Raw genomic sequence first — 17,415 nt, 5'->3', positions numbered from 1 at the left:
TCGTTGAACGTGCAATAATTTAGATTTGTACGATCGATTTAAATATTTTAAGCTAAATTTGGGACAAGGCTAAAACAATCAAATCTATGCAAAAACGGCATTTTTACGTTGCAAAACACCACCCTATACTTACATGAATAAATTATATCCTCCATGTCAGATCATATTTGCTTAAAAAAAAAAAAAATACAGTTCCCATCAGCCCCACAGTTCGCGCAAAGCCTGACGGGAAAGGTTTCCCGTGCCCTTGTCCTATCAGCCGCGCATCTGACTTGACTGCCTGTGCTGTGTGGTGGACAGGGAAGCCGAGGCTTGTACATTGTCGTGCTGTAAAGGTCAGGTCTCTTCTCCGTGGTGAAAATGATGGCAGCGAGGTTTCTCCTTCGTCGCGCGGTGCCTGCGTTGAGACACGCGCGCTGTTATGCCGAGGTGGCTTCATCCGCTGAAATGTCCTTCACTTTCGCATCGCCGACACAGGTAGCAGCTACTGACGCTCCGGCCTCGGGCCTACACGCTCTGCTAACACGCTAATCACCGGCTGTGATTACTTCAGATATATTATATGTCTTATATGTCATGATTTACATCAGCTTATCATGGATATATTCTTTATTGTAGCTATAGTTTGGTTTTGTGTGCGCGCGTGCTAGTTGCGCGTGCTACTTACGTGGGTAAACTTGTCAATATATAAAACTATCGTGATACAGATTATAGTTTTGCATCTGCAGCGAATGTATTTAATGTAATACTATACAATGTTTACGCTGTAATGATATATACACACAAATTCTGGCTTGCAAAACATGGACACACGTTTGAATGACTTTAGCAGACTGCTAGCATTGCCACCGATCACCTTGACTTGTTTTTTTTTTTTTGCTTTTGTTTTTGACAGATTCAAAGGGGAGATCAATTAAATGTCTTAGGACAGCTGATAAATTATGAAATTATGAATTAAATTTTAAATCACACTTAATATTGTTTTATGGGTGTCATAGTGGCAGGGCAAAGTAACTGTCACAGTCTGGAAAACCTGGAAATATCAGGGTATTTTAAACTGATTCCCAGAAGAAGAAAAAAATCCTTAAAATTTATCTTTAAAAATCAAGGAAATTTCTATTATAATTAAGTGACAGATATTAAATTCATGTATTTAATATATTTGGTTGTGGAATTGAAGGGCATATATGTTTACTAACCATATAAAAATGTAATTCGTAGAAAATGCCATTTGTCATAATATGGATGCGTTATTGAATGAATGAATCTTAGAAATATTTTGTAAATTAAAATGATAAATAGTAATATAATAATAAATTAAATCATATTATGATCTGTACATTTGCTTGCTAAGAAGAACAACATCAAATGCAAAAGTAGGTAATATAGTTCATAACACCGTAATAAAAAAAATCTAACGTTTTATTAAAAATAAATTGAATCCTAAGTGGGCATACAATATTATTTTTTTCTGCTGGCAAAAAATACTGAGGAAATCACCACTTGGCATTGTTTTGCAGCCCCCACATTTTGAATATATTTTTCCAAAGACCATGATTCATTTCTATTTTAAATAAATGCATTTTTTTTTGTACTTTCTATTCATCAAAGAATTCTGAAAACAAATTGTACTCAACTGTTTTCAACATTGAACATTTTTGAGCATAAAATCAGCATATTAGAATGATTTCTGAAGGATCATGTGACACTGAAGACTGGAGTAATGATGCTGAGAAATCAGCTTTCTAATTAATATGTTTCCTTTGTTTGGTTGCCGGCTGCTGCACCATCCTCAAACTGTTCATCTGGTGCATTGAAGCTTGTTGTGCCTTTTGCAGGTGTTCTTCAAGGAAGCCAGCGTAAAACAGGTTGACGTCCCAACACTGACAGGCGCCTTTGGTATCCTGCCAGCCCACGTCCCCACACTGCAGGTCCTCCGGCCCGGCGTAGTCACCGTCTTCAATGACGACGGTTCCTCTGCTAAGTATTTCGGTGAGTTCTAGCTTCAGTAGTTGCGTTTTTCCATAGCATTCAGATGTGTCATTCTCTAGTGCTGTTTCAACAACCATTATAAAAACTCGATAGTGGGCGTCCATTTATTTTCTTCATAGGGATTTCATAAAGTTCTAAACCAATCAGATCTGAGATGAATTGCTTTGAGTTGATAGTGCTGATACTGACTTTCCATAGGATGATTTCAGCATTATTATTCCCTCTTCGTGGTTATGCATAGTGTAGTACTTTAATTAAACCTTTATGGTGATTTATTTATTTTTTAATTAAATGATGCAAAAAAAGTGTCAATCATTATTTAACAATCTTGGAGAAAATGGTTAATTTTTCTTTCTGTATGAAAATTATTTCTTATTTTCTCATCTCATTTTACATTTACATTGACATTTATGCAATTGGCTGATGCTTTTATCCAAAGTGACTTGTATTGCGTTGAAGGGCATACATTTTTATCAATTCATATAAATTTGGGCTACATGATATTGGAAAAAACTGACATTGCGATTTATTTGAGTTTTTCTGCAATATTGCGAGATGAAAACAATTTCACCAGATGACTTGAATGGCTCTATTTGGAAATAATTAATCATTCTAGAATGATCAGGGTGATTTTGTTGGTGCATCTGCATAGAAAATAATAAACGCATTACAAGCATGGATGAATACAATAGAACAAAGATACAAATGAAATAACCAGTGCTTTGTTTGTCAGGTAAGTCTAACAGGCACAGAAATTGAAGAATCAAATATAAAATAACACTGAATAGTCTTCACTGTATAAATGAAATCTATTTATTTTAGGGCAGCACGATATTGAAGAAAAATGCGTTATGCGATAACTCTTTAAATAATGCGATATTCGATATGCAATAAGATAATGCTTAAAGTGTGTGAAATAAACTTAAATTATCTTTAAAATATATTTAACATGATATAACCTACATACATGTTTCACATTCGTTTTGTGACAAGAAAACATCCCTATAACTTCTGAAAGTGAACAGCAGTGTTTTACTGTAGCATAAGAAGTAAGTGTTTTACATCAGTGTAAACCACGGGGTTTAGGGTTTCAGGTTGGCCTTTAACAACAAAAATTAAATATATACAGTGAGGAAAATAAGTATTTGAACACCCTTCTATTTTGCAAGTTCTCCCACTTGGAAATCATGGAGGGGTCTGAAATTGTCATCGTAGGTGCATGTCCACTGTGAGAGACATAATCTAAAAAAAAAAATCCAGAAATCACAATATATGATTTTTTAACTATTTATTTGTATGATACAGCTGCAAATAAGTATTTGAACACCTGTCTATCAGCTAGAATTCTGACCCTCAAAGACCTGTTAGTCTGCCTTTAAAATGTCCACCTCCACTCCATTTATTATCCTAAATTAGATGCACCTGTTTGAGGCCGTTAGCTGCATAAAGACACCTGTCCACCCCATACAATCAGTAAGAATCCAACTACTAACATGGCCAAGACCAAAGAGCTGTCCAAAGACACTAGAGACAAAATTGTACACCTCCACAAGGCTGGAAAGGGCTACGGGGAAATTGCCAAGCAGCTTGGTGAAAAAAGGTCCACTGTTGGAGCAATCATTAGAAAATGGAAGAAGCTAAACATGACTGTCAATCTCCCTCGGACTGGGACTCCATGCAAGATCTCACCTCGTGGGGTCTCAATGATCCCCTGCTTAAACCAAAGGTTCCCCTGCTTAAACCAGCACATGTCAAGGCCCGTCTTAGGTTTGCCAATGACCATTTGGATGATCCAGAGGAGTCATGGGAGAAAGTCATGTGGTCAGATGAGACCAAAATAGAACTTTTTGGTCATAATTCCACTAAACGTGTTTGGAGGAAGAAGAATGATGAGTACCATCCCAAGAACACCATCCCTACTGTGAAGCATGGGGGTGGTAGCATCATGCTTTGGGGGTGTTTTTCTGCACATGGGACAGGGCGACTGCACTGTATTAAGGAGAGGATGACCGGGGCCATGTATTGCGAGATTTTGGGGAACAACCTCCTTCCCTCAGTTAGAGCATTGAAGATGGGTCGAGGCTGGGTCTTCCAACATGACAATGACCCGAAGCACACAGCCAGGATAACCAAGGAGTGGCTCTGTAAGAAGCATATCAAGGTTCTGGCGTGGCCTAGCCAGTCTCCAGACCTAAACCCAATAGAGAATCTTTGGAGGGAGCTCAAACTCCGTGTTTCTCAGCGACAGCCCAGAAACCTGACTGATCTAGAGAAGATCTGTGTGGAGGAGTGGGCCAAAATCCCTCCTGCAGTGTGTGCAAACCTGGTGAAAAACTACAGGAAACTTTTGACCTCTGTAATTGCAAACAAAGGCTACTGTACCAAATATTAACATTGATTTTCTCAGGTGTTCAAATACTTATTTGCAGCTGTATCATACAAATAAATAGTTAAAAAATCATACATTGTGATTTCTGGATTTTTTTTTTTAGATTATGTCTCTCACAATGGACATGCACCTACGATGACAATTTCAGACCCCTCCATGATTTCTAAGTGGGAGAACTTGCAAAATAGCAGGGTGTTCAAATACTCATTTTCCTCACTGTATCTTAAAATATGTCAGTGCCATTGTTTTGTATCAAGATGCACACCAGCAATGTTTTTTTTTCTAAGGCACGTTTATAAAAGCTACTTAATTGTCCTAATCGAACTAAGACCTAATCCTGGCTTAATCTAAGCCTTCTGTGAAACCAGGCCTTTAACTCGATGATGGTTAAACTGCAATTAATCCGTGAATCACATGTGTTCTGAACAGTGACGTGGCATAAAACAACCGACGGGGTTTCTGCTGTTCTTAAAAAGTCTTAATTCACCTTTACACAAATTAAGGCCTTAAAGTCTTAAATCAGAGCAGAAATTCATAAATTCACAAAATCATGGCATTAAATGTTGCATACATTGCAAAAAAAGAAAAGAAAATCTAGATACATTTACTTGAGGTGCAAATTTGAAATGAAGTCTTTAAAATATCTTGAGTTTATGCTTAAAACGAGAACAAATGTCTGTCAATATTTCCTTGAATTAAGTTGATTTTTCTTAGTTTCAATCATAAACTCACTTCATTTTGATCACTTTCACAGAAATCAATACTTCATATTTTGTATCTCCAGCACTGGAAAACAAGACGCACATACTGAGAAAGAACATTACTTTTCTACAGTGTGATCTCAGAGGATACAGGAAAGGATATTTCCTTAAACTAATGATTGAGAACAGACTGATTCAAGCCATTTTTTAAATTTATTTATTTATTTATTTTTGCTAAATGAATTAAAACATAATGGAGATCTATTGGAAGTTGTATTTTCCAAACTCTGAGGTGTTGCTAATACAACTTATATTGTGTTTCTGCCTAGACATTTAAGTTTAGAGCATGTTGACATTTTCCCTTACTTGGTCTTATAGAAGTCTCAAATATACCTTCATAAAACCTGCATAAACCCTGAACCAATTAAATCAAATAAATGTTGATTTATTTAAACTTTCTAAAAAGCATCAGATTAAAGTGATTTCCGTTCTGATCGGTAGTACCGGTAGATTTTGCCACCAAAATCTCCCACATAATATGATTGAGCAATATGAATAAGAGGAATGTCATTTGGGAGGAGTGCTATTAAAAAGACTAAAAAACATTTGATAAAATATAATACATGGTAATTATAAAAACACTTGCAAGGAGAATGAAACTAGAATATGGAAGTGACTGACTTGTGGTCCTCATTTGCACACTTCAGAGGGAAATGTGTAACATGATATTCTGTGTTGTAGCAAGCTTGTTTGAAAGCAATCTACCATAAAGACGCCTGACTACTTATTGCATATGATTTTAGAAATCCATCCAGAAGGGGTCAGCCTTGTCCTAGAAATGAGAGCCTCTTCAGACGACAACAAATAATATGGTGTACCTTCTGTGCTTTGTGTTTTGCAGTGAGCAGTGGATCAGTCACCGTTAATGCTGACTCTTCAGTGCAGCTGCTGGCGGAGGAAGCCGTTCCTTTGGACAACCTTGACCTCGCAGTGAGTCCCTGCTATGCTGTTCTCTGAAACGCAAAGAATAATGGAAAAACCCAATCATGCACAGCTCCATTCTCCACTTTTCACGATCCAACCCGTTCCTGGGTGGTGTTTTTTTGGTAGAGTTCACTCAGAAATGCATCATTATGGACGAAAAATGGGTTACAAGGTCCATTTGAAGAAATAAAGGGACGAGTAATTTTCGAAAAACAAAGACTGTTCAGATTATAATGTAGGCTTGTAGGCGTTTAATGAGGTTGAATCTGTGTAGTTGTGCCGTGTTTGAAAGTTCATACTGTTTCAGAAACGGCCTATTACTTGTTTGTTGGACTGCATAGACATCTTTTATTGGATTATTATTTAAATTTAGCATTCAAAACTAAATCAAGCCGCCCTTTCATAGAAATCATGCTGTTTACCCTCTACAGCATCATTAAAAATGCTCTTCATATTCTGTTAGTCGAATGTTCAGAATGACGCATCGAGCTCATTCGAAAGGGGGATGTTCTTGGACATGCCCTTTTTCCGACGTGGAGTAAAGAGCACTTTTGGGTTCATTCCACATAAATAGGCCAATTTTTTATTCTTCCTAGAGATAGCTATGCTCGGGGGCCTCGCTGGTTAATAAGGAAGGAAAGGTCAGTCACCGTTGAAGTGGTGCAGATGTGTCAAATCCCCACTGAGAGACCTTTAACTCCCAGCAATGTTTGGCCTTTACAATGTGTAATCGCCACTGTGACAAATGTCCTTCACAGGAAAGAGGCCACGTTTATTTGCTCACACTGTTGAGAATACGGCCATGCTAGTCTAGAATGTGGCTCAAGTAGCAGCAGCAGCATTGATTTTTAAGGCAAAGATGAGTTTTCTCACTTGCTTCAAGACATTGAAGTTCTCAGATCTATACGACACTTGTTCCAGTTGATGGCTCCTTTTATAATGTCAGCTGTTATGGATTGAGTTTTCGCCTGATACTTCAGTGTCAAGATTATAGTGAATGTGAACCAAATGTCAAGAGTGCCATGTCTTTTTTTTTTGTAGGCGGCGAAAGCGAACCTCGAGAAAGCCCAGTCAGAACTGATGGGCGTTTCAGATGAGGCAGCCCGGGCAGAGGTTCTGGTCAGCATAGAGGCAAACGAGGCAATCGTCAAAGCGCTGGAGTAAACCACTTGTGTGTTGGTATGTTCACTTTTTAGCAAATGAGAAATGTGGGACAACACTCAGTAAATGCTGCATATGAATGTACTTATGCCTCATCAGTTTCTATTTTGTATTTTTTTTTTTGGTTTCTCAGTTGGAAATTCTGTCGGTGTGAAAAAGTTTCCGGCTGTGTCTGTTCCCCACCCCAGTGAAGTCAGAAACCTGCAAGACTGCTTGCTTTGTACAGTGGATGAAATTAACAATAAATTTATTTGAAATAACACGTTGTCACGTGTGTTCTTTGCGCTTCACAAAACTAATTCAAGCTGTATTTGGTGTGCTATAGATTTGTTTGAGTACAGTACTGTTCATGACAGAAAGGGGGCAGTATAGTACATAGTAAAAAATATGATCAATAAGTTACGACAACATGTTTTTACATTACTTTAACTCATCAAAATAAGTTAAGCAATTTTTTATAACTTGTTTTGTTATACAAGACTCAGTTTAGTTTATTGTCAGTTTATTGTAATTTAAGTTGAAATTACTTAAAAATCCAAGTTGATTGTACTTTAAGGCAGGAACTAACTTTTTTTTGTACAATGTAATGTACAAAATGTACAATGAACTTAAAGGATCACCAAGCTATTTGCAGAGGGAACTGGAGGGAATCTTTCTCTTTATTCAGTCAATAGTGATGTTTCCGTCCACATTTTTATATGCATTTTGAGATATTGCATAATAACGCTAGATGGAAACGCCCAGAATGTATGTACTCAATTGAGTCACAAACTTTTTATCCGAAAAGAAAATATGCGCATAAACTATGTTGGAAACATTTATCGAATGAGTTCCTCGATGCGCATTAAAAAAAAATACATTTTGCGATGGGACTGCATAACTGGACCAACCAGTGGACCTATCTTTTGCACAACATCTGAAATGCTGTTTTGGTTGTTCTGAAATGTAGTTAAAGTGCTTCAGTATAATTAGTCTACCTCCCAGAACTGTCTTACACGACTGCATTCCCAAACAACAGCCATCCGCCTCCAAGAGCAAGCTAATATTACTGCGTTCCGTCTGCGTGTTCTGAGGCGCGAGTAATTTTGTTATATATGAAATTATATACAGTGGCTTCTCCTACTGCAGCAACTTCCATTTTTCTTAGTGATATTTAGCACCAGTTTATCAGGAAGTGATATGGAAACGGTGCTTTATTTGCAAATAATTTTTGCGATATTCCTATTGCATAAGTTAAATTCACAACTTTAGATGGAAACAACACCAATTCATGTGACTGTTTTTTATCTTATTTATACCCATATTCCATTTGTTTCTTGTTAGTGAATCTTCAAGCCTCGTAGCTGTTATGCTAATTTTCAACCTACTCAAGTTGCCTTCTTAAGCATTTTCTAGATCCCTAAAAACTGATAAGCAGGTACTGACAAGCCAACAACAGAGTTAGAAATACAGCTAGACTACGGTGCAAGAAGAAACATCCTACAGACGGTGGACGTTGTGGAGTTAAAGTCCTATATTTGCTTAAGTACAGGGTAATTTGGGTACATCTAGAGCTATATGCTTGTGCTGACTGGAGTTTTACGAGACTAAACCAAATGCGTCTTTATGAACGTCAGATGTCTAGCGTGGCAACATGCTACAGCTTGCTCCAGTGGCACATGTACAGAATTGGCAGAGAACACTTGCAGAAAGTAGTAATCGTCCTTTGTTTTTTGGGTTCACTAGTTTGTCTAAATTGTTACTTGCACTTCATAACTTGCATGTGTTTACTATAGGTTTGTGATGAATTGCTTATGAATAGTTGAACAAACAGAATGAAAAACCAATGCAGATATCTCAGAAGTCTTATTTTCATCTTTTCACAGACCGACAGTGTCGGAAATCAGTGTGGCAAAGTCTGATGTTTTAAGATAACTTATGGTTTAAGGAACCACAAGGTTCTATTTATGTCTCACAATGTTTCCCTTGTTGCCATCTTTTGTTCCTATCTCAAGTGTGAGTATAGCCTCTATTCTTAAACTTCCTCTACGGGATAGTCCTAATTACGGTTCTGAAGCCTCAAGAAGGGACAGTTTTAGGTTAGAAGTTCTTCCCTAGCAAAACTTTTCATAATAATTGTATAAACCTCTGAGTATCTTCAACTTTAGGAACAAGATATCCCAACGGCACCAAAGTGTTTTTGAAGAAATAGTATACCAAATTGGAATAAAATGATCAAGCAATGTCAATGGAAAAAAAGCCACCATTGTCCACCTTATTTTTAAGGTAAAAGTGGGCATGGCCATTGTGCAATGTACAAGGCCTCCGGTGTCATATATGCTACTTTGAGTAATGTTAGTAGAAAAAAAAAGCATCCGCCATGCTGCTTGATATTGCAAACTGCCTTTTTGTAGTTACCATGGGCACACTGGTTTATTGGTTTAACGTGCATAATTATTTTGTGTACCTATAGCGGCTAATAAACACATTCACAGAAAATTGCTTCCACTTTGCAAAATAAGGTGGTTGGGACTAGTGTTCATTTCTGTATTCATTCTTGCAGTTTAGCTCCAATCTGCTTCAATGCAGCTGCCCACAAGTTCTAGTCATTCTGAAGACTTTGATTAGATGGTTCAGGTGTGTTTAATTGGTGCTGGAGCTAAACACGGTTTGAAGGTGGCCCTCCAGTAGCAGGATTGGACCCCTTTGTAATCTAAACTCTGCAGGAATGTCCCGCTTGGAGAAGTATTGGACCCCTTTGTTTGAGGGGTCAGTGGTACCCAACCCTGGTCCTGGAGTACCCCCAGTATTAGTAAAGACGCCAAGACCTTAATGGGTATGCAGTGTTGGGGGTACACCAGAACTAGCGTTGGGAACAACTGGCATAGGTGTCACAGTAATGCTTGAGATGCCTGCAGGAGGACAGACAACTGTAAAAGTGCAGCTTAAAGCTCTGACCTGGTTTTGCTTGCAGTCTGCAGGGCTTCAGACTCTCAGGTGACTGTGAGATACTGCACACAGGCTGGGAGTGGGCGTGAAGGCCTGACGCTCCCGCCTACACAGATATACAGACCAGCGCAGATCTGCGACCAGTTCTGCAATTACTGGAATTGACTACGGCTGGAGTTCTGAGAAAAGCATCCGGTCTTAGGTCAGTCTTATACGGCTGTTTCTCGATGTAGACCCTACACCACATCCTTTTTTGTCTCCCACCCACACTTGCAAAGGTGCCTACAAATAGAATGTAGAGCAAGCATTCTAGAGAAACCTGCAAATCCACAACACACCTCAAAACCTTGAGGTTGAACTTTGTCAGCTTTGCTCTAGTGATAAATAACCCTGATTGACATCTCAAGTAATCAACTGTACATTTGGGCAAGGGGACATGGCGTCCCTTTGTAAGTCTTTCACATTATGTTAAGCATAATATCTATCTTTTGTTAAGCTTTTTTTTTTTTCTTGCGGTACTAAACGGATTTGTGATTAAGACTCCCCCAGTCTTGTTTTGACTGTTTATCATTCACAAGTGAGTCCCTGCCAGTAAATATCATAACTAGATCATCTACTGCAAATAGTATCTTTCCAGAGATATTAGTTACCAGACTTTTACCTCTGGGGGTCCTACGCAAGCTAAGCAATGGAGATGACTGGGAATGCTAACGGCTGACCTTCTCCAGGTATTATAGACCTACTTGGTCCAGACAAACACACAGTCCTCCACAAACCATGGCAGAGAGGTAGGTACAACATACTTTTTATTGATTGCAAGGAAAGGAAAGGACAAGCTAACTTTCTTTGCATCTCCCTCATACTAACAGTGACGTTTGTGGTGGTCTTGCGTTCCACAGAGCAAAGTGTCACATTCCCGAAGGGTGAGGTTGTTAAATCAGTTGACTGGGAAAGCAATGGTGAGGTGGGGCACGTGGGTCTCTTGTAGAGTGAAACCCTGTACACCAACTCTACAGCACAGTTTCAGTAAAACTGTTTGATGGCTTATAACACACATTCGTATGATGTACTTTAAAGGTTTAAAAGATGTCTACAGCCAGAGAAATTGAGGTGAACCCATTTTATTCTCTGTAAGGCACATCAAGAAATGGCTGACAATTCACAAATCCTTCCCCCTAAACTTGCCAGAATCCAAAGACTTCCTGTTCAGTCTCCAGCATCCTTCGAGGGTCACACGAGCTTTGTTAAATGGGAGGGTCTAGCCGATGGAGGATTGTTCTTGTCATCTAGCAACTGTGACAGCTGCCATCGATGAGTGACAGTAACGTTTGTACTGGCCTTCTTTGAAAGTTATATTAAACTGTCTGAAAACAAAACAGGGTTCACAAACTGTCTAAATGTGTTCACCATGGTCCATTTCTGTGTATAATTAAGAGTATAACTATATATAATAGCATCTTAGTAAGATATGTCAACATTTGAACCGCTTTAAGTTTTTTTTTTTATTATTATTATTTATACATTTGTATCATTAGATATTTGAGTAAGTTGAAACCCAGTAGCCTTTCAATTAAGTGTAATTCAGCAATTTTTCTCCCAAAAAAATCCTGTCGTCACTGGAGCGCAATAAATTCTGGGGTAGGCAAGGCCGTGAAGGATCCATCTGTTGTATCCTTAATTTCATGGGAAATGAAGGACGCATTTGGAGGCCGCCTTCGAATTGGGACAGCCTTTGTCACACTGCGGCGACGCAGTCGGCCTTCAAAGGATGCAGCCTTTGAATTGGGACAGAGCTCATGTCACCTGTCAAGTGAAGCAGAAGCACTTTCCTTCTCCACCTTCATCACTTTTTTCCCATGTAAGGTATCCAGCTGGAAAAAAGCTCTGATTTTTTCCCCTTAAATGCAAAACATTGCCCCTTAGAATGCATTACACTGTGGAATCAACCCTGTAGCACTGCATGGAAAACCAATTAGGGAAAACCCAGTTGTCACATAGACCTACTGTTTAACCAAAGAGAGAGAAAAAAAAAGTAAATTCGTGCTTCTTCATGTTTGACTGTTGCACTTGAGTTTTGCATCTTCTGCAGTGTCTCCTGCATGAGTGCTGCATTTTTTGATGGCTGTATCAAGTTAGATTAAAAAAAAAAAAAGAATTGCTTGAATTGTTTCCATGGCATTGGAACTTATGGATTCCCTTATGGAATTTACATCCAGGTCATGGGCATGAATTGTTATTTTGCATTAATAATTGTATAATTTTGAGCTAATTATTTTCATAATTAATAATTCAGATGTAAGTTCAAAATTAGCAAATTCATTTGAAAGGCCAATAGTAAATGTAGATTCAAATTTATCATCCTGTCCTTACCCAACACTCGTGCTGGTTTCCTAATCACATGTCTTAATGCTGAAGCACTAGGAAAATATGTCATCATGCTAGTTTCCATCCAGCACTACCCAAGTAGACATAGCACCATTTACACACTTATGCAGTCCTGAACTTTGGTGCAGGGCCCCACACCCGCATGCAAATGTATGACGTTTTCCAGTGTTGGCAGACAGCAGATCAAACATAACCATGAGCCCAGCCATTGATCTAATTCTGTCAGCTGGCCCGGAATTAGCAGGTGGTGGGGCGGGGAAGGTTGGGCTGTTAGGCGAGGTCAGGAATGCTCTGACTGTATAGGCGCTAGATGGAAAACGATGCCAATTGGTCAATTATTTTCATGGTGAACATAATTACGAGAAGTAATGATGACAGCAGTTTTGCAGTAGGCAAACTAGCCTTATACGAAGGCTTGACAGTGAACTTATTAATGTTTACCACCTGGTTGCCCTTTCATCAAGTTATGCTATGGTGATCCCTCTGAGGTAATGCTCCCAGGAACTCCCCACTTGTCATCATTCCAGAAAGATAACATGCATGCTAAAGCTAGCTTTCACATTTCCCATACTAACTCAAACTAGTAAAAGCTTTCTCCTGCTACAGATTTAGGGTGAATTGAAGCAAAAAGATCCATTGTGCACTGGGGAACAACTGGACATGATTTATAACTGACTGATTGACACATCTTAACCGTTTAGCCATGGCGTTATGTAGCATGCATTTTATCACAGTGGTTACAGAATGCTGATAAAGGTATTACATGGGCAAAAAATACTGGGTTCAATCCAGGACAATCCCCCAAATAGATCGCCTCTTAGAATTCACAAGGCCTCAGATTATTGGAAGCCACTACTTATGTAATAAGTAGAAGGTTGCTGGTGTGGTTTTGCAGAAAGATATTTAAATATGAATACCACATGGGCAATGTGCAATATCAGTGTACAAAACATCTTATGAACCTTCAGTGTGTTGACGCATTGCACTTGTAACCCATCCAACAAATGATGCACCTCAGTGAGGTGAATAAGTCCTCAGAAACATTAGCATAACATTAACATAGTGCTGCATGTAAACACATACTCGTGCTTGGTGCCAGATAGGTTAACAAGAGTACAAAAATAGACCTCTCTGACAAATGAACTGCTAGACATTAGAACTGCTGCACATATCAAATATTCTGATCTGTTATACCCTGACATGACTAAACATGGACTGCATCAGTCTCTGTTAGCCTCTTAGCATAATGGCCTGGTTTCACAGACAGGGCTTAGATTAAGCCAGGATTAGGCCTTAGTTTAATGAGGACATCTAAGTAGCTTTTATAAACGTGCCTTAGAAAAAAACATTACTGGTGACTCAGACCTTAGTTTCAGTACTTGCCTTGGTGTGCATCTTGAGACAAAACAATTTCTTTCAGTTAAAACAGCTCAAACATGCATTTTAGTCCAAAACTAGGCTTAAGCCTTGTCTGTGAAAACCTGGGGGGAAGAGTTATTAATTGAAAGGTATTATGAGGTTAAAGTTGATGATACACTGGGCAACTTTTTGAGCAATGTTGCTGGGCAATATTGTCATCAATGGGAAACCAGGTGAGACACGACCGATCTATGGCATCCAGATAGAAATCTATTGGCAATTCTCAATGGGAAAGTGCCCAAGCAACATTGCCCGGCAGCATTGCTCAAAAATGTTGCCCCGTGTATCATCGCCTTAAGGGTTGGTTCCGTGATTCAGTGGAAAGTCATGATTACCAGTGTGCTGTTCTTCCCACCGGATATTGGATACTCTGATGTTAGCTACTATTAGGTTTTTCTCACTATGCTTAGCGCCATTTCAACCCCGGGTTAAACAACGTTTCACACTTAATTTTTAAAAGGGATTACGTCACAAAATGATGATGTAAAGCATCATAAAGAATGCTTGATGCAACATAAAGAGTCAAGCTTTTGCTTACTAGCATGGCCTATTAGCCCCTGCTGGTAGATGTTGTAACTACACTATATTTCTCCATTGACAGTTTTTTTTAACCTCATTTTTTTTTCTGTGCTGCTTTCCTCACCACAACTTAGGATAATCGCCAGTGAACATTTCAGGACTGTACAGTAGACCTATGTTCATCAGCCAGTTAGCATCTTGGCCACGTCATTTTGCTGCAGCTCTAGAGTGCTCATGAGTAAATACGCCAGATTTCACGTTACATACATCCACGGGGTTCCACACCAGCCGAGCAAGTGCCATTGTACACATTAGTACACTGTAATTCTATTCAGTTTTGATCCAAACAGTTTTGTATTGTAAAATTCTTGCTTCATAATACCTTTGCAGCTGTTTGAATATCAACTAATGAGGAACTGAAAGGACCAAAGAAGAATTAATTTGCATGAACAAATTAAACTTTTCCTTTGAAAAGAAGTGGTATAAGGATATACTGAAACATTTTCTTTTCTGGTATATAAGCACTAGGTAAGATTATTATACTTTTAAAACAATATCTATCTTTTTTTAATAATGAACCTGACCAACTCTTGAGTATCTTAACCGAAATAAATATCAACCTCTTAATATTGCTGTTGGAACACTTTCAGATTGCATTCTCTACAGAGAGTGCAATCAAGTTCAGAAACCGGATTAACTTGTCTGGGAAACAACATTTTAGTCTTCCATTAATCCATCTTTTTCCAAGAACACTTCATAGAGGTCATAAGCTGATTCCTTCTGCCACTATGTGGGAAGTTGTAAAAGTAAACAACCTCATTGGCCCATATGTAAATGCTTTACCGGATGGACACAACTGAACTCTCTGTGGTGAACTCGAACAGCACAGGGAAATGAGGAAGTAAGCAATTCAGGCACATTAGCGCGAAAAGCCAGTCGCGGGGACTGCGGCTCAGAGACGGAGACAGGAAATAATGGCATTCTTGTGAAGTGTATGCTTCTATTTTTAAAGTCTGATTGGAAGCAGGATGACCAACCTTCCTACGTCACAGATGGAATCAGAGGGCCAGAATTACCTTCCATATCAATGATTAGATTACCACAAACAGCGGATACAGGTGAAATGTCAGTGTGCCACGCTACCCCCGTGCATTGCTTCTCTATAGAGGCAGTGTTCTGATTAAATTAGCCTAACGTGGGAAGTTGCTAATCCGAGCCAACCCAGGATTAAGCCTGCAGGACATCGAGAGTACATGGGAGAATGCATGTTTGAGTGTGGGTTGCTGAGTGGGTGGTGGATAACAAGGGTTTGCGGAGAACAAATAAACCTTGCTGAACATGAGGCTAACAAAGATACCCCTGAAATTTCGCTTTGTCTTAATTCATCATATGATGCTGTAGAATATAACATGAAATGTGGATTAATAACAAGCGATACACACTTGATTTGCGCTGGAATTTGGCTGACGGGTTGGTCGAATTCTCTTGTGCTTATTCTCGGTTTCCATTAAGGAGTGCTTTTTCATTTATAATGTGGTCAAGCTCTGCAGGTGCTACTTATGAAAGACTATACAAATGCAATATGCCTACAGAGCTACTAAGGCCTGGAACAAAAGATGTAGCCTAATATTGTGATTATATATCGAAAATACCTGCATCAGTGGGCTCATGATTAGCTGAAGATTAACCACTTTAAATATTAAAAAAAGCTATTGAAGCTTGTTTCCACCACTGAATAAAAATCTACAAAAGGTAATTGCTACTTTTTATCTTGCAATTCCAAAAAGTCCGAATTGTGAGATATAAACTCGGAATTCTGGGAAATAAAGTCAGAATTGCAAGCTATAAATGTCATAATCTATACAGGTTATTTTAGTTCCTCAATTCTGATTGGCTGAGGGCCTCAGTATTAACTTCTCATTACATGATTCTCTGGAAAACTTGATTCTCATTGGTTAATCACGGCATTCATTGGTCAGATATTTTTTAAAGGGATAGTTCACCCAAAAATGCGTTCCAAACCCATAAGACTTTCGTTCATCTTCGGAACACACATGATCTTTTTAATCAAATCTGTCCCAATTCTGTACTCTCTATTGACAGCTAAGCAACTACCACTTTGACACTTCAAAAAGTTTATAAAGAGATCATAAAACGAATCCATATGAGTCGAGTAGTTTAGTCCAAATTTTCTGAAGAGACACGATCGCTTTATATGATGAACAGTTCGAATTTAGGCTTTTATAAACATTCAACAACGAATTGGTCAATTTGTTTTGTACAGGAAGTGAAAGCTTTAAGATATAGGCCTATAGATGGCTAATATACAGGTAACTCAAATCAATAGTTAATGTCCATGTGTTTATTCATTTGGATGAGTAAGTGCCATTATATGTAGAGTCAGCTGTCAATATCTCAAAATAGATGGAATAAATGGATCACGGTTTCCACAAATAAATGAAGCAGCTCAACTGCTTTTAACGTTGATAGTAAAAAAAAAACTGTTACCAGAGCTTCAACTCAGAATATTAGAATGATTTCTGAAGGTTCATGTGACTGAATTAAGTAATGGCTTCTGAAAATTCAGCTTTGCTTTGTCATCACAGGAATAAATGACATTTTAAAATATATTAAAATAGAAAACAGTCAACACACACCTAATATCTCCCACACCCTGTTGGAGGAAATACACCTGCAAAGTACACTTTCGCTTCATAACCTTTAGGGTGGATGTGTAACTATGTCTTGTGTAATTTCTGTGTTCCCACAGTACTCATTTCTCCCCAACTTCCTGTTGACAGACCTATGAGCCACGGCCCTACGCACTGACAGGCATGTCCTAATGCTTCCCTCTCTGTTTCAACAAAGAAATCGGGGGGTAAACAACAATCGGAATGGGCTGACGGATACAGGCTGTTGAAAAATTCTCGAACATGA

General features: G+C 38.6%; 1 protein-coding gene across 2 annotated transcripts; it reads left to right on the top strand.

Moving 5' to 3' along the window:
- Positions 1 to 206: 206 nt before the first annotated feature.
- On the top strand, positions 207 to 7,487 carry atp5f1d (ATP synthase F1 subunit delta). 2 transcript variants are annotated; one of them, XM_084416507.1, is made up of 5 exons: positions 207 to 477; positions 1,839 to 1,992; positions 5,984 to 6,072; positions 7,108 to 7,245; positions 7,361 to 7,487. In XM_084416507.1, exons 1-4 carry the CDS (start codon positions 361 to 363, stop codon positions 7,228 to 7,230), a joined length of 483 nt encoding a protein of 160 aa, XP_084272633.1. In that variant the 5' UTR covers positions 207 to 360; the 3' UTR covers positions 7,231 to 7,245; positions 7,361 to 7,487. The 2 variants fall into 2 exon arrangements, with proteins under 2 accessions (XP_084272633.1, XP_084272634.1); XM_084416508.1 differs by having other exon boundaries at positions 229 to 477; positions 7,108 to 7,241.
- The last annotated feature ends 9,928 nt before the right edge of the window (positions 7,488 to 17,415 follow it).

The sequence above is a fragment of the Rutilus rutilus genome (genome assembly GCF_951802725.1).
Source record: "Rutilus rutilus genome assembly, chromosome: 8".
NCBI classification, from domain to species: Eukaryota; Metazoa; Chordata; class Actinopteri; order Cypriniformes; family Leuciscidae; genus Rutilus; species Rutilus rutilus.
The sequence above is the reverse complement of the archived record's forward strand: the minus strand, read 5'-3'. Positions and strand labels throughout refer to the sequence as shown.

Coding starts and splice junctions, on each gene's coding strand:
- atp5f1d (XM_084416507.1), top strand. CDS start 361: ATGATGGCAGCGAGGTTTCTCCTTCGTCGCGCGGTGCCTGCGTTGAGA. Junction 478..1,838: donor CTTTCGCATCGCCGACACAG/GTAGCAGCTACT, acceptor TGCCTTTTGCAG/GTGTTCTTCAAGGAAGCCAG. Junction 6,073..7,107: donor TGGACAACCTTGACCTCGCA/GTGAGTCCCTGC, acceptor TTTTTTTTGTAG/GCGGCGAAAGCGAACCTCGA.